The 22,252-nt window shown below is 45.1% G+C and overlaps 1 protein-coding gene and 1 long non-coding RNA gene across 14 annotated transcripts in view; both read right to left on the bottom strand.

The window, feature by feature from the left end:
• LOC102546491 (uncharacterized) overlaps positions 1-22,252 on the bottom strand; it is a 287,629-nt gene that overhangs the window by 149,119 nt on the left and 116,258 nt on the right. The window lies entirely within an intron of this gene.
• On the bottom strand, positions 16,156-18,513 carry LOC148006844 (uncharacterized). The gene is made up of 2 exons (XM_087597215.1): positions 18,297-18,513; positions 16,156-17,862 (listed from the first exon to the last, which is right to left on the bottom strand). The coding sequence occupies exon 2, from the start codon at positions 17,855-17,857 to the stop codon at positions 16,292-16,294; it is 1,566 nt and encodes a 521-aa protein (XP_087453341.1). The 5' UTR covers positions 17,858-17,862; positions 18,297-18,513; the 3' UTR covers positions 16,156-16,291.

Consider the following 22,252-nt stretch of genomic DNA (forward strand, 5'->3'; position numbering starts at 1 on the left):
TCTTTTTTCTTTTTTTTTTTTCTGGGTAGTGATTTCAATAGGTGACTATAAGAAAACTGACTGCTACCCACTCACAAGGCTGGCATCAGCCCCTCTGACACATCCCTAAATAATCCCATGTCCTTCTCCATAATTCACCTTCAAAATCCAAATACCCCCTGACCAGCACACACAGCATATAAACACACAACTGCTCAATGACATTGGCACCACTAAACCTAAAGAGATGAGAATACTAGAAAGCTTAAAAAGGAATCACTTAAAATACTTCTAAAAGAAAGACAAAATTATAGATTTTGCCTTTTCCAGGGCATCTTCTCAATGTAATAAATAACTTTGGACAGCATCTCCTTGAAAGAAGAGACACAATATTTTGTATAGTAGTCAAGTACCCCTTTGTCACTGCAAAAGCTCTTATTTTTATTTTTATTTATTTTTATTTCTATTAAGTGTTTTTTAAAAGATGTGTGTATGTATGTATTTAATGTATAGGAGTATATTCTAGCTGTCTTCAAACATACCAGAAGAGGGCATCAGATCCCATTACAGATGGTTGTGAACCACCATGTGTTTGCTGGGATTTGAACTCAGGACCTCTGGCAAAGCAGTCAGTGCTCTTAACCACTGAACCATCTCTCCAGCCCATTAAGCTCTTAATTTTTAAATGCAGCGAAAACTCATCGCTGACTTAGTGCAGGAGCTTCCTACATGGGAATGCTTGTTACAAAGCCGGTAAAATACCTTACATATCAGAAAACTTCAGGATTTTAGGATGGAGGATTTTCTTATAGCAAAAGACTGAATGTTATGATGAAACCATGAACAAAAGCACACATTGAATTTTCCATTGCTCTCCAAGAGAAAAATTTCAAATGTAAGTCATTGAACATTAGAAAAAAAATTAAAAACTCAGGAAGAAATTTCAAAGATACCTCTATTTCTTGAAATAGTTTTTGAGTTTTGTTTAAAAAATAATACCCTTTTATCTGGCATTTAATTGGCTATCTTTAATTCTCATGTAGCTCATTTTTGTTAGTGAATTTTTTTTTACCCTCTTGTTTCAAATGTATAAGCAAAACAAACAAACATACAAACAAAACTGTCACAACACTAGGTAACATACAAATGCAATGCCGACCTCAAAATTATGTGTCACCCCTCTAAACATTCATGTTCTTTACACAGACAAATTGTCCTTTTACCACCATGTCTGAGAAAACACACTCAGATGTGTGGATATATGCATGCTAGAGGAGAGTATTATGATGACATTCATTTTAATCTCCCCAGGGTGTCTAAGCACTTGGAATATTAGTGTCAGAGTTATGTAGTTGTCAAGGAATTCCCCATAAAAAGAGTCTGGTGTCATCTAAAAGCAAATAATTTTTGTCCCTCCATTACATAAGTAAATAAGGCCTCTGGGCAACAGAAATAGTTTTCCTGACATTCAGACAGTAAAGCATATTTACTACATAAAGCATTTTTCTCCAGTACTCACAAAATTTTAAGAATGTTAGCTATGTGCTTCCTAAACCATAGGGGATTAGAAACTGAAAGGGGGAAAAGGGTAGAGTCTAGTCATTGAGCAGGGACTTCAAGCATGACAAGGATTACTTACAACAGAAAACTACTAAAAGAAAACATATTTATATTTATATAAATAATATGAGTATTTATATAAATGTAAAATATATATTTAGAAAATTTGAGTTTTCAGGGCACAGCCACTAAGGAACTAGCATTCAATGTCAGTGCAATGTTAAAGTTCAAACGAACATTGCATTGAAATAAAAGTTATCAAGAATGGAAGTCAAACCCGCGGATCCCGGCCCGCAGCAGCTCTCTGCTCCCAGACACCGTGGGAGAGAGACCCGACGGCCTGGTCAGGTGGGCACTCCTGAGGCTGCAGAGCGGAAGAGACCACCAACACTGCCCACCCCTGCCCACATCCCTGGCCCAAGAAGAAACTGTATAAGGCCTCTGGGTTCCCGTGGGGGAGGGCCCAGGAGTGGCAGGACCGCTGCCTCTGAGACACCGCCGGAACCTGAAGGAAACAGACCGGATAAACAGTTCTCTGCACCCAAATCCCGTGGGAGGGAGAGCTAAACCCTCAGAGAGGCAGACACGCCTGGGAAACCAGAAGAGACTGCACTCTGCATACACATCTCAGATGCCAGAGGAAAACACCAAACGCCATCTGGAACCCTGGTGCACTGAAGCTCCCGGAAACGGCAGCACAGATCTTCCTGGTTGCTGCTGCCACGGAGAGCTCTTGGGAAGCACCCCGCGAGCAAACTTGAGCCTCGGGACCACAGGTAAGACCAACTTTTCTGCTGCAAGTGACCTGTCTGGTGAACTCAAGACACAGGCCGACAGGAACAGCTGAAGACCTGTAGAGAGGGAAAACTACACGCCCAAAAGCAGAACACTCTGTCGCCATAACAGGCTGAAAGAAAACAGGAAAACAGGTCTACAGCACTCCTGACACACAGGCTTATAGGGCAGTCTAGCCACTGTCAGAAATAGCAGAACAAAGTAACACTAGAGATAATCTGATGGCGAGAGGCAAGTGCAGGAACCCAAGCAACAGAAACCAAGACTACATGGCACCATCGGAGCCCAATTCTCCCACCAAAACAAACATGGAATATCCAAACACACCAGAAAAGCAAGATCTAGTTTCAAAATCATATTTGATCATGATGCTGGAGGACTTCAAGAAAGACGTGAAGAACTCCCTTAGAGAACAAGTAGAAGCCTACAGAGAGGAATCACAAAAATGCCTGAAAGAATTCCAGGAAAACATAATTAAACAAGTAGAAGCCCATAGAGAGGAGTCACAAAAATCCCTGAAAGAATTCCAGGAAATCATAAATAAACAAGTAGAAGCCCATAGAGAGGAGTCACAAAAATCCCTGAAAGAATTCCAGGAAAACACAATCAAACAGTTGAAGGAATTAAAAATGGAAATAGAAGCAATCAAGAAAGAACACATGGAAACAACCCTGGATATAGAAAACCAAAAGAAGAGACAAGGAGCTGTAGATACAAGCTTCACCAACAGAATACAAGAGATGGAAGAGAGAATCTCAGGAGCAGAAGATTCCATAGAAATCATTGACTCAACTGTCAAAGATAATGTAAAGCGGAAAAAGCTACTGGTCCAAAACATACAGGAAATCCAGGACTCAATGAGAAGATCAAACCTAAGGATAATAGGTATAGAAGAGAGTGAAGACTCCCAGCTCAAAGGACCAGTAAATATCTTCAACAAAATCATAGAAGAAAATTTCCCTAACCTAAAAAAGGAGATACCCATAGGCATACAAGAAGCCTACAGAACTCCAAATAGATTGGACCAGAAAAGAAACACCTCCCGTCACATAATAGTCAAAACACCAAATGCACAAAATAAAGAAAGAATATTAAAAGCAGTAAGGGAAAAAGGAAGACCTATCAGAATCACACCAGACTTTTCGCCAGAAACTATGAAAGCCAGAAGATCCTGGACAGATGTCATACAGACCCTAAGAGAACACAAATGCCAGCCCAGGTTACTGTATCCTGCAAAACTCTCAATTAACATAGATGGAGAAACCAAGATATTCCATGACAAAAACAAATTTACACAATATCTTTCTACAAATCCAGCACTACAAAGGATAATAAATGGTAAAGCCCAACATAAGGAGGCAAGCTATACCCTAGAAGAAGCAAGAAACTAATCGTCTTGGCAACAAAACAAAGAGAAGAAAAGCACACAAACATAACCTCACATCCAAGTATGAATACGACAGGAAGCAATAATCACTATTCCTTAATATCTCTCAACATCAATGGCCTCAACTCCCCAATAAAGAGACATAGATTAACAAACTGGATATGCAACGAGGACCCTCCATTCTGCTGCCTACAGGAAGCACACCTCAGAGACAAAGACAGACACTACCTCAGAGTGAAAGGCTGGAAAACAACTTTCCAAGCAAATGGTCGGAAGAAGCAAGCTGGAGTTGCCATTCTAATATCAGATAAAATCAATTTTCAACTAAAAGTCATCAAAAAAGATAAGGAAGGACACTTCATATTCATGAAAGGAAAAATCCACCAAGATGAACTCTCAATCCTAAATATCTATGCCCCAAATACAAGGGCACCTACATACGTAAAAGAAACCTTACTAAAGCTCAAAACACACATTGCACCTCACACAATAATACTGGGAGATTTCAACACCCCACTCTCATCAATGGACAGATCATGGAAACAGAAATTAAACAGAGATGTAGACAGACTAAGAGAAGTCATGAGCCAAATGGACTTAACGGATATTTATAGAACATTCTATCCAAAAGCAAAAGGATATACCTTCTTCTCAGCTCCTCATGGTACTTTCTCCAAAATTGACCATATAATTGGTCAAAAAACGGGCCTCAACAGATACAGAAAGATAGAAATAATCCCATGTGTACTATCGGACCACCACGGCCTAAAACTGGTCTTCAATAACAATAAGGGAAGAATGCCCACATATACGTGGAAATTGAACAATGCTCTACTCAATGATAACCTGGTCAAGGAAGAAATAAAGAAAGAAATTAAAGACTTTTTAGAATTTAATGAAAATGAAGGTACAACATACCCAAACTCATGGGACACAATGAAAGCTGTGCTAAGAGGAAAATTCATAGCACTGATTGCCTGCAGAAAGAAACAGGAAAGAGCATATGTCAGCAGCTTGACAGCACACCTAAAAGTCTAGAACAAAAAGAAGCAAATACACCCAGGAGGAGTAGAAGGCAGGAAATAATCAAACTCAGAGCTGAAATCAACCAAGTAGAAACAAAAAGGACCATAGAAAGAATCAACAGAACCAAAAGTTGGTTCTTTGAGAAAATCAACAAGATAAATAAACCCTTAGCCAGACTAACGAGAGGACACAGAGAGTGTGTCAAAATTAATAAAATCAGAAATGAAAAGGGAGACATAATTACACATTCAGAGGAAATTCAAAAAATCATCAGATCTCACTATAAAAGCCTATATTCAACAAAACTTGAAAATCTGCAGGAAATGGACAATTTCCTAGACAGATACCAGGTATCGAAGTTAAATCAGGAACAGATAAACCAGTTAAACAACCCCATAACTCCTAAGGAAATAGAAGCAGTCATTAAAGGTCTCCCAAACAAAAAGAGCCCAGGTCCAGACGGGTTTAGTGCAGAATTCTATCAGACCTTCATAGAAGACCTCATACCAATATTATCCAAACTATTCCACAAAATTGAAACAGATGGAGCACTACCGAATTCCTTCTATGAAGCCATAATTACTCTTATACCTAAACCACACAAAGACCCAACAAAGAAAGAGAACTTCAGACCAATTTCCCTTATGAATATCAACGCAAAAATACTCAATAAAATTCTGGCAAACCGAATCCAAGAGCACATCAAAACAATCATCCACCATGATCAAGTAGGCTTCATCCCAGGCATGCAGGGATGGTTTAACATACGGAAAACCATTAACGTGATCCATTATATAAACAAACTGAAAGAACAAAACCACATGATCATTTCATTAGATGCTGAGAAAGCATTTGACAAAATTCAACACCCCTTCATGATAAAAGTCCTGGAAAGAATAGGAATTCAAGGCCCATACCTAAACATAGTAAAAGCCATATACAGCAAACCAGTTGCTAACATTAAACTAAATGGAGAGGAACTTGAAGCAATCCCACTAAAATCAGGGACTAGACAAGGCTGCCCACTCTCTCCCTACTTATTCAATATAGTTCTTGAAGTTCTAGCCAGAGCAATCAGACAACAAAAGGGGGTCAAGGGGATACAGATCGGAAAAGAAGAAGTCAAAATATCACTATTTGCAGATGATATGATAGTATATTTAAGTGATCCCAAAAGTTCCACCAGAGAACTACTAAAGCTGATAAACAACTTCAGCAAAGTGGCTGGGTATAAAATTAACTCAAATAAATCAGTAGCCTTCCTCTACACAAAAGAGAAACAAGCCGAGAAAGAAATTAGGGAAACGACACCCTTCATAATAGACCCAAATAATATAAAGTACCTCGGTGTGACTTTAACCAAGCAAGTAAAAGATCTGTACAATAAGAACTTCAAGACACTGAAGAAAGAAATTGAAGAAGACCTCAGAAGATGGAAAGATCTCCCATGCTCATGGATTGGCAGGATCAATATAGTAAAAATGGCCATTTTACCAAAAGCAATCTACAGATTCAATGCAATCCCCATCAAAATACCAATCCAATTCTTCAAAGAGTTAGACAGAACAATTTGCAAATTCATCTGGAATAACAAAAAACCCAGGATAGCTAAAACTATCCTCAACAATAAAAGGACTTCAGGGGGAATCACTATCCCTGAACTCAAGCAGTATTACAGAGCAATAGTGATAAAAACTGCATGGTATTGGTACAGAGACAGACAGATAGACCAATGGGATAGAATTGAAGACCCAGAAATGAACCCACACACCTATGGTCACTTGATTTTTAACAAAGGAGCCAAAACCATCCAATGGAAAAAAAGATAGCATTTTCAGCAAATGGTGCTGGTTCAACTGGAGGTCAATATGTAGAAGAATGCAGATCGATCCATGCTTATCACCCTGTACAAAGCTTAAGTCCAAGTGGATCAAGGACCTCCACATCAAACCAGACACACTCAAACTAATAGAAGAAAAACTAGGGGAGCATCTGGAACACATGGGCGCTGGAAAAAATTTCCTGAACAAAACACCAATGGCTTAGGCTCTAAGATCAAGAATCAACAAATGGGATCTCATAAAACTTCAAAGCTTCTGTAAGGCAAAGGACACTGTGGTTAGGACAAAACGGCAACCAACAGATTGGGAAAAGATCTTTACCAATCCTACAACAGATAGAGGCCTTATATCCAAAATATACAAATAACTCAAGAAGTTAGACCGCAGGGAGACAAATAACCCTATTAAAAAATGGGGTTCAGAGCTAAACAAAGAATTCACAGCTGAGGAATGCCGAATGGCTGAGAAACACCTAAAGAAATGTTCAACATCTTTAGTCATAAGGGAAATGCAAATCAAAACAACCCTGAGATTTCACCTCACACCAGTGCGATTGGCTAAGATCAAAAACTCAGGTGACAGCAGATGCTGGCGAGGATGCGGAGAAAGAGGAACACTCCTCCATTGTTGGTGGGATTGCAGACTGGTACAACCATTCTGGAAATCAGTCTGGAGGATCCTCAGAAAATTGGACATTGAACTGCCTGAGCATCCAGCTATACCTCTCTTGGGCATATACCCAAAAGATGCCCCAACATATAAAAAAGACACGTGCTCCACTATGTTCATAGAAGCCTTATTTATAATAGCCAGAAGCTGGAAAGAACCCAGATGCCCTTCAACAGAGGAATGGATACAGAAAATGTGGTACATCTACACAATGGAATATTACTCAGCTATCAAAAACAACGGCTTTATGAAATTCGTAGGCAAATGGTTGGAACTGGAAAATATCATTCTGAGTGAGCTAACCCAATCACAGAAAGACATACATGGTATTCACTCATTGATAAGTGGCTATTAGCCCAAATGCTTGAATTACCCTAGATGCCTAGAACAAATGAAATTCAAGACGGATGATCAAAATGTGAATGTTTCACGCCTTCTTTAAAAGGGGAACAAGTACCGTTGGCAGGGAAGAGAGAGGCAAAGATTAAAACAGAGACTGAAGTAACACCCATTCAGAGCCTGCCCCACATGTGGCCCATACATATACAGCCACCCAATTAGACAAGATGGATGAAGCAAAGAAGTGCAGACCGACAGGAGCCGGATGTAGATCGCTCCTGAGAGACACAGCCAGAATACATCAAATACAGAGGCGAATGCCAGCAGCAAACCACTGAACTGAGAATAGAACCCCCGTTGAAGGAATCAGAGAAAGAACTGGAAGAGCTTGAAGGGGCTCGAGACCCCATATGTACAACAATGCCAAGCAACCAGAGCTTCCAGGGACTAAGCCACTACCTAAAGACTATACATGGACTGACCCTGGACTCTGACCTCATAGGTAGCAATGAACATCGTAGTAAGAGCACCAGTGGAAGGGGAAGCCCTGGGTCCTGCTAAGACTGAACCCCCAGTGAACTAGACTGTTGGGGGGAGGGCGGCAATGGGGGGAGGGTTGGGAGGGGAATACCCATAAGGAAGGGGAGGGGGGGAGGGGGATTTTTGCCCGGAAACCGGGAAAGGGAATAACACTCGAAATGTATATAAGAAACACTCAAGTTAATTAAAAAAAAAAAAAAGAACAACTGACTATGAAATCAATAAAGACCAAAATAAGGTGAAAAAAAAAAAAAGAATGGAAGTCAAAGAGTAGGAGAAATTGTATTTAGGAGAAAGAAATCCACCACTGGGAGTGTTCATTGAATAATGTGGGAATTGTTAATTTTCTCATTTTGTCATATGAGTAACCAATTTTTACTTTTTACAAAGAGAAAACCATAGCTGAATGCATCCCCAAAATATTTAAATCATAAGACTTTACTGTCTACTAATTCTTCTTTCCCTTTTGGATAGAGTCTGCACATTTTTCGTCCCACGAGATACTTTGTTTAAAAAAAAAAAAAAAGCCACATTATTCTATTTAGTCAGTTCACTCATTCATGCCAACATGGAGAGGTGACCATTTCTTGCCTTGTATTTTTGCAAAGAACGAGGGAGGGACAGTAGAATATAATTTTAAACATTTCGGGAGTCAAAAAAAATAATTAAGTATCTTCATGAATGCAGTTGTTCAACAGTAATTGATTAGTGGAGGACTCCTGTCCATGGTAAACACTTGCTAGGCTATCTGTTTGATTTGGCCATTTTTCCCTCAGCTGAGACACCCTGGCTGCTGATCTCTAATATTCCATCATTCTCGCCACAGTCTGTGAGCCTAATTCTCTCGTGCAGCATCCTGGCAAACTGATAGCACAGAAAATCAGTTAACACAGGGCCTGATGTTTGTTGCTCAAATGACAGCAATGTTCCATGGGTAGATCCCAATGGTGAAGCTTAAGATTTACATCTGATGCGGCTACCTGAAGTCCTTGATAGCCAGTTCTCTGGTCTAGCTGGCTGGTCTTAACACGGAAGCAACTGGCTCGCCCACTGACAGCCTAAATCAACACATAATTCATGACTCAAGCATCTGTGATTATTTTAATAGCCTTTTCATACCTTTCTATTCTATTTATCATAACAGGAGCATGTAAAGTGAGAGCAAGCGCTCCAACAGAAAGAGATATGGAGTTCTTTTGTTTCTCTTTCTATTTGCAGCGCCAGTGATTGAACCCCGGTTCGATTAAAACACATTAGAATTAGAATACATGCTCTAGCCTTTTAATACACCCCCGGTGGGAGAGGAGTTCTTCAAAAAAATATCTTATTTAAGAAATCGGTGGCCCACCCTTTATAAAAATGTCCACATTGAAAAAAATTCCCATATTTCTCCTTTCCACTCATTAGTTTGGAAATATAGTGAATTTTTTTCATTGTTCAGAATTATTATCTCTTAAATCACAATCTGCCTGTACCAAAGAGACCTGCGAACATCTCAAAAATCAACACCCTCTTCATTATCCTCCTTTTACTAACAATGGAAGCTGAGTGCTAAGCTATCGCTCTGGCAAGCATGGCTTCCCCTGGCTAATCAGGCCAAGGATTCTTGACTTAGGGAGGTCAGCTTGCAGCTCTGTTTTGAACCAGCCCATGACCATTGTTCAGCCCACCCGGCTGCAAAGGTGTCTTTCTAGCACTATCCACAGTCAAGGAGGACAGGCAGATGTCACAGCCACACTGAGGTAAATGAAGGAAGAAGACAGAACGTAGCGAGTCCTCCTACTTACCTGAGGAAGCTGCAGCCGATTGCAGAACTGCAGGGCTTTAAGACATACCATAGAACCAGAGAACACCAAAGAAAACACTGCCTGGGGAGGAACATGTTTAAACCTTCCCATCTGCAGCTGCTATCAATATTTCTACCCTGATGTGACCAGAAATCTCAGTTTTCAGTTGAGAAACACGAGTCACAAAGAAATACTGATTGGTCGCCTTGGCCTTTCCCCTCTCTACCCTCACCCATGCCCTGGTTTTGTTTTGCTTTCCTAACATTTGAATATCCCTATAGCTCTCATCCTGGCCCACTAGGAAGTTAAAAAAAATCATTAAGTCAGTCGGTCATATTGAAAAGACCTCCGGAGAGGACCTTTCCCTCAGGAGGAGACCCCCAAGCGCCCAATGACCGAGCCGAGGCCACTCGGATGCAATCAGCAAGAGGGTTTATTGGAAAACACAGGTACCTGCGGGCACACAGTCTCTTCGGAGGACTTGCGCGCCCAACAGCTCCAGCATGGGGCTTTTATAGGGTTTGGGGAAGCAGAAGCGGGCGTACAGAAGCAGATGCATAGTTACGGGGATTGGTGGATTTAAACGAAGCATATAGACATGTTCACATATGATTGGTTATTTCACAAGATGAGGTAATAAGGTATAGCTACACACATTGGCAGGTTTGAATCATATTCGAATGAGGTTGTAACATGGTAAGAGTACGTGCGGGCTGGGACGTCCTGAATGTCGGGGGGGAGGGGGCTAGGGACTTATCTCTTCCTGCCAGATCCGGTACTCCTAGTCTGTTCTGTATTCCTTTCCTTTTATGGTCTGTTAGTTTTAACGGTGACTCGGCCCTAGGTATCTGGGCGTGCCTGGGCTTGTTCAAGCCTGTTGCAACTCTGAGTTAAGACTCATGGGGTGGGTCTTTCATTTTCCCCCATTTTCTTTTAGACTTGAGTAAAATCCTTTACTCAAATCGAATTTTAAGGAATCTCTTCCTGTTGTCTTACCCTCTGGTATTGTTGGGTGAGAACAAGCGTCTGAATGACTGAGAGTCTGTTCTTTATGAACTGCATCAATCTGTTTAGAATGCAGGGGCCAAAGAGGAGGATTAGGAGGAGGATGATTAAGGGTCCCATCAAGGTGGACACCAGGGTAGCAAACCAAGGGGATCGGTTAAACCACCCCTCGAACCAGCCTTGTTGGGAATCAAACAGCTTCTGTCTCTGGGCCAAACGTTCTCGGAGCTTAGCCATGTTATCTCTCACTAATCCTGTATGGTCTGCATAGAAACAACATTCTTCTTTTAGAGCAGCACATAGCCCTCCTTCGCGAAGGAACAGCATGTCTAGCCCTCTCCTATTTTGTAAGACTACTTCAGACAAAGATGTTAAGGACTTTTCTAATGCACTCACGGATTCCTCGATAGCTTTTAGATCTGCATTCATGGCTGCTTGTAGCTGACGAAAGTGACCCGTCTCGATGAGGGCGGTGGTCCCCGTCCCTATACCTGCAGCCATTCCTCCTAAGGTGATTCCTCCCAAGAGTAGAGCTAGGGTCATGGTGATGGGTTCTCGCCTGAATCGAGTCAGCCTCTCAAAATGTGAGTATATGTACTCGGGCCCATGGTAGGTGACCTTAGGCCAAATTTCTACCAGTACACAGTAGTCTGAGGATCTGCGGAGGATTGCGGCGGAGATACAAGGTGTCAATCCAGTGTTACAGGCCCAATAGGTGCCTGTAGGAGCTGCTAGGTAGTAGCTTCCAGTGGGGATCCTCTCGGTGATAGCGCAGAGGACCTGGTGAGTGGGGGGTATGGTCCCTATACAGAGTCCCTGTCCTGAGACTTCCGGCAACGTCAGCCTATGACTAGGGAGGGTTGTGCAGCTGGCCGGGGCCGTAGTCTGATTAGTATAATTCCCCATGACTGCCACACCCTCATAATAGGGCGGGCTAGAGACCAGGCACAGCCAGCATTCTTGGGTCTTGTCAGGTTCTGAATAATTGAGTGCCAAGTATGCCCCGGTCACTAAGTTGATTAGCCGGTCTCCCGTTCCTAGCAGCTGAGGGGCCGGTGTGGAAGGGTCCCTAGTCGGGGAGGGAGTTGTCAAGATATCCCCGGAGTTCTGAGTGGTGTTTAGCCATAGTGGGGGTCCGACCGGGGGCAGTGCTGGTGCTGGTCGGGAAGGGGGCTTTTGATCCATGAGGACTGGGTTTGGACCAATCTCTTGTGTGACCCGTTCTCTCACCAGTTGGAGGGAGAACAGGAGTCCTGGGTTAGTTTGGCCAGGGGTATACAACCGTATCCCCCACCTACGCCCCACCTTCCAATCTATGTTTTTACCTTGATCTGTGAATTCTATTGTAATTCGAGATTCGCCTGGAGTCTCAGGGGAGAAGGCCACTAAGTCCCCCTTCTTGGTCCCCCACCATCCTCGAGTGTAAGTCTCACACCCCCACTTAGCGCAGTAGAAGGTCTCAGGACCTCCGCACTCCCGTGTCCTCTTACCTCCGGGACAAGTATACCAATCAGAGTGTCTGCAGGGTGGGTATGAGTTGTGGGGAGTCCGCTCAGTATGCTCCCAGGAGTCCTTAGCCAGTTGACAAAGGTCGAAAGTCAAAGGGGGCCACCAGGTTCCTTCAGCATGCTTACCATTAGCTAGGACTTGAGACCAGCCCGTCTCTAAATTAGTTATTATCCAGGACATATTATATACCTGGTGGGGGCTAGCCCCCAGACTCGCCCCACCCCTAGTCCATAAGACAGTTAAGAGCAACAACGTGAAAATCTTAGCTTTAGGGGGTTTTGAGTGCGTTGAGCCTTCCATGTCTGGGGTGCGATGTTGTGATCTGCCGTTTCCTCAGGTCGGGCTGCCTTGGCATGAGATGCGTGGATCCAAGCCGCAATTCCGTCTACCTTCAAGGCTGTCGGGGTAGTCAGGAGAACTGTATAGGGTCCTTTCCACCGAGGCTCGAGATTCTTGGTCTGATGTCTGCGCACCCACACGGTGTCTCCGATCTGGAACGGGTGCGGCACCGTCGGTTGTTCAAGCCTGTCTTGGTAGGCCGCGGCTAGAGGTTTCCAGATGTCTCTCTGCACGATTTGTAGGGCCTGAAGATGTGCTGCCAAGGAAGGGCTATTAGCGAATTCAGCGATGTTTGAATCAAAGAAATTGATAAATGGGGGTGGGGTCCCGTATACTATTTCAAAGGGAGTCAGGCCATGGGAGCCTGGTGTATTCCGGGCCCGGTATAGGACTAGGGGTAGTAGGGACACCCAATCCTTTGAGCCAGTTGCAAGCGTTAATTTAGATAAAGTCTCCTTAATTGTTCTATTCATGCGCTCTACCTGTCCTGAACTTTGGGGTCTATAAGCACAATGTAACTTCCAATCAATCCCCAATAACTTGGCCACCAACTGACTTACCTGGGAGACGAAAGCGGGCCCGTTATCTGACCCCAATACTTGGGGCATTCCATACCTGGGGAAGATTTCTTCGAGGAGCTTCTTGGTCACCACCTTGGCCGTTTCATGTTTCGTGGGGAAAGCCTCTACCCATCCGGAGAAGGTATCTATGAACACTAAGAGGTATTTGTGTCCGTACATACCAGGCTTGATTTCAGTGAAGTCAATTTCCCAGTGGGTACCAGGCCGATGTCCTCGGGGACGGACTCCTTGTCCAATTTTAGCTTTTCCTGGGTTTACCTGAGCACAGGCCCTGCAGCTTTCAGTCACCTCCCTCAAGGCCTGATCTCGTCCCAGGAGGTAGGTGTCAATCTCTTCTCGTCTTAAGAGGGTCTTCATCTTCTTGAGTCCCAGGTGTGTTAGTTTATGTAGGTAGGAGATTAATTCAAAGGTCATCTTCGTAGGCATAACTGTTTTCCCTGTGTAGACCCACCGTTTTAGTTGTGGGCACCAAACGGCCCCCATTTTCTGTAGGAGCTTTGTGTCCTCCGTGGTGTAGAGCCAACCGGTCTGTTCCGGCTGTGGAGACGTGGGTTGATCTTGGTCTTTTAAGGACAGAACTTGGGTGCCCATGGCGGCCTCACGCGCTGAGACATCAGCTAGCCGATTTCCCCGTGCCTCGGGGCTGTGTCCCTTCTGATGCCCTGGGCAATGTATAATGCTCAGTCTTTTTGGTAGGAACAGAGCTGCCAGGAGGGCCAGAATTTCAGTCTTGTTCTTAAGGTCCTTACCCTCAGATGTGAGCAGCCCTCTTCTCCGGTAGATCTCTCCATGGATGTGTGCTGTAGCAAAGGCGTAGCGGCTGTCTGTATATACATTCAGCCTCTTACCTTCTGCCATTTTGAGCGCCTGGGTTAAGGCAATGAGTTCAGCCCGCTGTGCGGAGGTACCAACAGGCAAGGCGCTTGCCCAGATCACTTTGTCCTCCGTAGTGACCGCGGCTCCAGCTTTCTGTTCCCCGTTCACCAAGTAGCTGCTACCATCGGTATACCACGTATGGTCAGCATCCTGGAGAGGTCGGTCCGATAGGTCTGGTCTGGTTCCATGTACTTCTGCGAGGATCTGCAGACAGTCGTGCTGTTCTGCCTCCTCTGGCAAAGGAAGCAGAGTGGCTGGGTTGAGAGCGACCACAGGCCCAAACTGGACCCGTTCCGCATCCAGTAGCAAGGCTTGGTAGTGGGTCATGCGGGAATTGGAGAGCCAGCGGTCAGGGGGCTGTTTTATCAAAGCCTCCACTGCATGGGGTGCCAGGATGGTGAGTGGCTGCCCCAAGGTCAACTTCCCAGCGTCTTTAGTTAGGACGGCAATGGCTGCCACCATTCTCAGGCATGGTGGCCAACCAGAGGCCACAGGGTCTAATTTCTTAGACAGGTAGGCTACCGGGCGCTTCCAGGGTCCCAGTCTTTGTGTTAGGACCCCCTTAGCATACCCTTGCTTCTCATCCACAAATAGTTCAAAGGGCTTGGTGATGTCTGGGAGACCCAAGGCAGGGGAGGACAGCAAGGCCCGTTTAATGTTATCAAATGCCTCCTGTTGTTCTGCCCCCCACTGGAAGAGCACCCCCTGTTTAGTGAGAGGGTACAAGGGGGCTGCCATCTCGGCAAACCCAGGAATCCAGAGGCGGCAGAATCCCGCCGTTCCTAGGAATTCCCGTAGCTGTCGGCCATTTCTTGGGGCTGGGATGTTGGCCACGGTCTGTTTCCTAGCCGGAGTCAGCCATCGCTGTCCATCCCTTAGTTGATAGCCTAAATAAGTAACCTGGGTCTGGCAAATTTGAGCCTTTCTGGCAGAAGCTCGATAGCCCAATCGCCCCAAAGTCTGCAAGAGGGATTCTGTTCCCTGGTGGCATGCTGTCTCAGAAGTGGCCCCTAGAAGAAGGTCATCAACAAACTGAAGAAGTATAAGAGTGGGATGCTGGACTCGAAAGTCAGCCAAGTCCCGGTGTAAGGCCTCATCAAAGAGCGTTGGGCTGTTTTTGAAACCCTGTGGTAACCTTGTCCAAGTCAACTGTCCCGAAAGCCCCATTTCAGAGTCTTTCCACTCAAAAGCAAATAAGGGCTGGCTTTCTGGGCTCAGCCGGAGGCAGAAGAAAGCATCCTTCAGATCTAAGACCGTATACCAAGTATGGGTGGGAGGCAGGGTGCTGAGTAGGTTATAAGGGTTTGGGACAGTTGGATGAATATCTTCTACTCTTTTGTTGACCTCTCTCAAATCTTGTACTGGCCTATAGTCTCCAGTGCCGGGCTTCTTAACAGGTAGCAGAGGCGTATTCCAGGGTGACCGGCAAGGGACTAGGATGCCTTGGTCTAAGAGCCTCCTGATATGTGGCTTTATGCCCTGATAAGCTTCCCATGACATGGGGTACTGTTTAATGGAGACAGGAGTCGCGGTGGCCTTTAACTGGATAATTAGGGGAGGCTGTTGGAGCGCCAACCCCATCCCGCCAGTCTCTGCCCAGGCCAGTGGGAATTTCGTGACCCAAGAGTCTATTTCTGGAGATTTTGGCTTGTCCTGTTCTGGTTCATATAATCTATATTCATCTTCTAACTGAAGGGTTAAAATCTGAAGAGGAATACCGCGGGGCCCGGTTACTCGGGTCCCTCCTTCTTCAAAATGGATCTGAGCTTTTAATTTGGTAAGCAAGTCACGGCCCAGCAGAGGGTATGGGCAGTCCGGAACATGTAAGAAGGAATGGGTCACCTTACCAGTAGCCAGCTGAACCCGTCGATCTGTAGTCCAACGGTATCTCTTGCTGCCAGTGGCTCCTTGTACCCAGGCCGTCCGGTCGCTGAGTTGTCCAGGGGCCTGGGTGAGGACTGAGTGCTGGGCTCCTGTGTCCACCAGAAAGGTGACTGGCTGCCCCCCAACTTCAAGAGTTATCCTGGGCTCAGGGGGGGGCTCCTGGCCCTGACCTCCCTAATCTTTATCTAGGGCCAAGAGGGAGGTCTGTGGGCGGGGTCTTCGGAGCCCGCTGGGTTTCTTAGGGCAATCTCTGGCCCAGTGTCCTCTTTCTTTGCAATACGCACATTGATCCTTATCTAGCTTTGGCCCCTTTCGAACTCCCACCCTCTCTCCCCTTTTCTCTTGACCCTGAACTACGGCGGCCAAGATTCGACTCAACTCTCTGCTTCTTTTTCGGTCTCTCTCATCCTTTTCTCTACGTACTCTATCTTCCTTTTCTTCTTGTGTCTCTCTCTTGTTATAAATTCTTTCTGCCTCCTTAAGTAAATCCTGCAGTGTATACCCTTGTAAATTTTCTATTCTCTGTAGCTTGGCCCTGATATCTGGTGCTGCCTGCCAGATGAAGGACATGGAGACATTTGTCATTTGTCCTGGATCATCTGGATCATAAGGGGTATACATGCGATAAGCTTCCTTAAGTCTCTCTAGGAAGGCTGAGGGAGTCTCCGCAGCCTCTTGTACCACTTGTTTCACCTGAGCCAAATTGGTGGGGCGTCGTGCCGCCCCTCGGAGACCCGCTAGGAGCAACTGGCGATAAAGGCGTAGGTGTCTCCTACCTTCAGCCGTGGTGAAATCCCAATCAGGTCTTGTAAGTGGGAATGCATCATCGATCTCTTCCGGGAGCAAGGTGGGGCGTCCATTGTCCCCCAAAACATGTTTCCTGGCCTCTAAGAGCACTCTCTGCTTCTCCTCAGAGGTCAGGAGGGCCTGTAAAAGTTGCTGTATATCATCCCAAGTGGGCTGATGGGTAAGCAAGACAGATTCTATCAGGTTGGTGAGAGCCACCGGATCCTTAGAAAAGGGGGGGTTGTGTTGTTTCCAGTTATATATGTCGGCCGCTGAGAATGGCCAGTATTGCATCTGGCCGCCAGCCCCTTGTCTAAGCGGAAAGGCCTGGGAGGTGGAGTCTGGCGCCACCTCGCGTCGTCCCCGAAGTCTTCCAGCCACAGGGGAAGGGGCCGCCTCGAGTCGAGGTCTAGCAGGCGGCTCCACTTCCTCTTCTCTTGGCGGGGCTGTAGGTACAGGGTACGGAGGAGGTTCTTCCAACAGGAGATCTATAAGGGGGGAATTTGGGTCCTCTGGGAGGACAGGTTTCGGGGGAGGGACTTTGGGAGATTCTTCCTTAGTTAGAGCAGGATAGAGAGAGGAAGAAGCAACCAAAGGGTCAGGTGGGCTCGGGGAAACAGGTTTAGGGGAAACAGGAAGCCAATTCGGGTCCACAAAGGGTTCTGCCCAAGGAGGAGGGCTAAATGCCAAGCTCTCCCAGGTGACAATGTAGGCCACCTGGTCAGGGTGTCCGTACGGCTTCTGGCGGAAAATCAGGTCCTTAACCTGCAAAATAGTGGTCTTGTTAAAAGTGCCGTTCACCGGCCATCCTACATCGTAAGTGGGCCACTCGGACGTGCAGAGGGTCTGCCATTTTCCTTTCTTGATCTCGACCGACTGATCACGTGCTCGGTCTCGGACGTCCTTCCAATGGTCTAGAGTGAGACTCAAGGGGGTTGTTAGCGATTGTCCCATGGTAGCTTCAAAGAAAATTAGGGCACAGATTAGACAGACAAATCCAACGATCAGACAAATAACAGACAGACGCGCCGTGCGGCTTCGACGTAAAACCCAAAACAAAGAGTCAGATGGAGGTGCCGAGGGTCCTGGACCCTCTCCTCCAACCAAAACCACGTATCCCTCCGATACGGGCTGAGCCCCAAAGAACCGGGCTCCAGACACCCTTGGAACGTCTTCCAGGGCTGCGGGGGGAGAAGTCCGAGCTCGTCAGCTCCTTCTCTGACCCGCCCAAACGGAGGCGCTGAGGGTCCTGAACCCTGAGACACCGAAGGCCCTGGGCCTTCTCCTCCGACCAAAACCCAGATCTGAGTCCAAAACTGAGACGAACTGAACACGCGCACAGGACAAGACAAGACAAGACAGGGCAAGACACGACAGATGCCGGCCGGCTTACCTCCCGGTGGGTGGTCGGTGATCTCTGGGCGGAGGATCTCCAGGTCCCGGGCGAGTCCCCAAAATGAAAAGACCTCCGGAGAGGACCTTTCCCTCAGGAGGAGACCCCCAAGCGCCCAATGACCGAGCCGAGGCCACTCGGATGCAATCAGCAAGAGGGTTTATTGGAAAACACAGGTACCTGCGGGCACACAGTCTCTTCGGAGGACTTGCGCGCCCAACAGCTCCAGCATGGGGCTTTTATAGGGTTTGGGGAAGCAGAAGCGGGTGTACAGAAGCAGATGCATAGTTACGGGGATTGGTGGATTCAAACGAGGCACATAGACATGTTCACATATGATTGGTTATTTCACAAGATGAGGTAATAAGGTATAGCTACACACATTGGCAGGTTTGAATCATATTCGAATGAGGTTGTAACATGGTAAGAGTACGTGCGGGCTGGGACGTCCTGAATGTCGGGGGGGAGGGGGCTAGGGACTTATCTCTTCCTGCCAGATCCGGTACTCCTAGTCTGTTCTGTATTCCTTTCCTTTTATGGTCTGTTAGTTTTAACGGTGACTCGGCCCTAGGTATCTGGGCGTGCCTGGGCTTGTTCAAGCCTGTTGCAACTCTGAGTTAAGACTCATGGGGTGGGTCTTTCAATATAACTGAATTCAAGTTACAACCCATGATCACTGGTAAATGCTGTATAGATCTTTCCTTTCTCCTTCGTTTTTTGACTTGTTGTCTCTAATGAATAAGAGTAAACTCTTCTGTATCACCAAAAAAGAAAAAGAATTCAACTTCAGTGCATTACAAAAGGTACCTAAATGTTACATAAATAGGGCTCCATTGTGTGAGATTCACCCCCTTTCAGAAAAATCTTGATTCTTCCTTCTCTTCTCTCCATGCTGGGAGGGGAGTGAAGGACAAAGGCGTCATTAAAACCGGTTAACCTGATCATTTTCAAAAAGACATGTGCAAAGCATCTAGGCTGGGATCCCTTTGGCAACTAACTTGTCAGGGAATAATTTATTCCTGACAAGAACAGAGTGTGCAGTGGAATAGCCCAAACAAGAGCCTGCTCAATGAGCCAGAGGCTTGCTATAAATATCTTCTCCAGGACTGCACTTCCTAGAGTCTAAAATTATTCTAAAAGCATCATGTTCTGAGGGGAGGAAAGGGGGTTGTACTGGACATTAAAGTAGCTGGGACCAAGGTAGCAGGGCTTTCTTGTGATTGCTATGGTGACTAACCTCATTAAGTCAGTTTGCCTCTTGATTTCATAAAACAAGAATGAGGGAAAAAAACCTCTGAATTCCTTTCAAGATCCGAAATCTCAGACCGACAACATCGATAGCCTAGACACAGAACCCCGGCCACCGATGCTATGCAAACTAATCTAGGCCCTTTCGAAGAAAACAGAATTTGGGCAGCTTAAGAGAAGTCAGCAAGTAAAGGAGCCTGCTGCCAAGCCTGACAGACTGAGTACACCCCTAGTTCAAGTCCCTGGGAGTCACATGCTGAAAGGAGAACTGATCCCCCGGGTTGTCCTTTGACCTTCATAGCCATGAGGTAGAATGCACATGTGCACACACACAAGGAAAGTAAATCGTTTTTTTAAAAAAAAATTAAAGAACATAGAATTCAAAAATGGTAAACTGGGGTTGTTTTCAAATAACCTTTTCATGTGAATTATATCATCAAAAAATGATCTTCCAGCACAGTGAGTATGGCAAGAGAGAAAGTCAAAATGATGTAAAGATGTTAATGTACACACACACACACACACACACACACACACACTCTTAAATGTTTATCACATTTGTTTATTCACTGTATGGGATGTTAGAGGCTAACTTCCCGGAGCCAGCTAGCGATCTTCCTTCATGTGGGTCCCAGGGATGAAACTCAAGTTGTCAGGCTTTGTAGTGCATAAAAAAAATCAACTACAAAAGTTAAATACTTCAAAAGATGTGATAAAGACAGAATTCATCTCCCCTAGACCTCTCCACGTTTCACGTTCCGCCTATTTTGGGGGTCCCTTTGGATGTGTTTCCATCAAGTACCTGTATGTCAGGGTCCATATTTTACGAATGTTTCTTTGTCTTTGTGGTATGCTACCCATCAGGACCATCAATAAATATGTGTTGAATTAAATTCCCGTTTTCAGTGTCTTAGGTGAGTGTGGTACATACTTAGCAGGAGTAATGAATCAAATAAAATTTAGCATTTTGCAATCTGAATTGTAGATAAATCTCCAGACTTCCATCATTATAAGTGACTTAGAAGACTATAATTTCACATAGAACCTGAAAAAAAATCTGGTAAAACAGATGTGCTGTCTTTATTTTTCATCTAAAATGAAAACAAAACCAAATCCTAAGTATATGGTCTTACGTTCTTATTATTCCTCCTGTATTTACCCCTCCATCAAACATTCCATGAATCAGATGCTCAAGTATCTGTTTATATAATCCTATGAGTAAGATATGGTCCCCTCCTTCAACAACAGTGTTTATAGTACAGAGAAAGAAGTTCACTTGTAGACAGCATATAGCTCTGGTCACATTGATGTGCAAACAAGTGATTGCCACTGTTGGCTGAATGAATGCTGGGAATCGTTGGAAGCCTCCCAGGATAGGTAATAGCTAAGGTATTTCTGAGCCAGTCAGAGCAAGACACTTGGAGAATCCTAGTCGAAAACAATAGCTTTTTATGTTTATTTAAGAGACTGAAAACGGTACTTATGTCAGATATTTTTCTAAGCACACTAAAAACAGTGTCTCCTCTAATAGGAAGCTGTAAATGGAATCATTAGGAAATCCTGCACATCAGGAAAAGAAGGCAGAGGGAACAAATGGAATTCCACAGGTCAAAGTACCTGATTCTGAATACCCAAGCTATTTGAACATAGTTACGTTCCCTTATCTAACTGCACCACATGTGATATGCCCTTATCAGCCTATATATCCATTTGTTTGGGCTCTTACCTGTAAGTAGACTTGGACACTATCAGCTTTCCTGATGTAGTCATATTTAGGACTCCAGGAAGAAGACTCTGGTTGAAGCATAAGAATGAGAGACCAGAAAGTCCAGAGCTGAGCCAGCAAAGGGCTACCCGAGGCTCTTCTGCACAATGTCAAGGCTTTAACCCATACCTTGGAAGAAGCCAAAGCTTCTGTTGTCCATGCAAGGATTATGCTTAGCCTAAACAGAAAATGCTCTGGAAGGGCCATCTCTGATTTGGGGGCAGGGTAGTAAAAGAGGGTTTACAAAGAGACTTGAAAATGCCTATGAATGAGACAGCCAAGGTCAGAAAAAATAAAAAGTGATATTGGATCACTTGGAGCAGGCCAGGCAGAGAGGACTTTCCGGCCATCTTTCCTTATCTTTCCTCATCACTAGCCAGCTAGGTAGTATGGAGCTAGAGTTCAAACTTTCCTCTGAATTCTGAGCCCTGAGTTCCTCCAATACACAGTGAGACATCTGGAGATTGCCTAGTTTAGTAGTTGACCTGAAATAAAGGTGACTTCAATCTCACCATAGTTCTTGCTGCTGAAGATGCATAGAAGTGTCACCCCATACAGACAGAGCCTTGTTACCTGTCAATTGTTTTATGGCAGTTCTTAAAACACAGTTCTCTTCATGTAGTCTGGAATTCACAGACACATGTGTTGCATAAAATATTTTTTTAATGTACCATCCCACTCTATGGGGGCAGGGCACCAGCTGGCCATGTCTGCTCTCATCTAGGCAGACTCTGACCCAGAGCTCTCTTCGTAATGACTTGCTAAGTTTCCATGGCCGGTTGCTTCCAGCCCCACTCTAGCTAGGGTACACTTCTCGCAAACCCATGCTTTGCTGCCAAACCTTTCTCTCTGGAACCCAGCTGAGTCGCCAAGTGAAGGAAAACATCACACAAACTTAGTTTAGAATCAACACAGCACATAATCATTGGACACCGCAACTAGC

The sequence above is a fragment of the Rattus norvegicus genome, chromosome 1, assembly GCF_021556685.1.
Source record: "Rattus norvegicus strain SHRSP/BbbUtx chromosome 1, alternate assembly SHRSP_T2T, whole genome shotgun sequence".
Lineage (NCBI taxonomy): Eukaryota > Metazoa > Chordata > Mammalia > Rodentia > Muridae > Rattus > Rattus norvegicus.

Excerpts from the sequence above, each read along its gene's own strand:
- LOC148006844 (XM_087597215.1), bottom strand. The coding sequence starts at position 17,857 with ATGGGACAATCGCTAACAACCCCCTTGAGTCTCACTCTAGACCATTGG.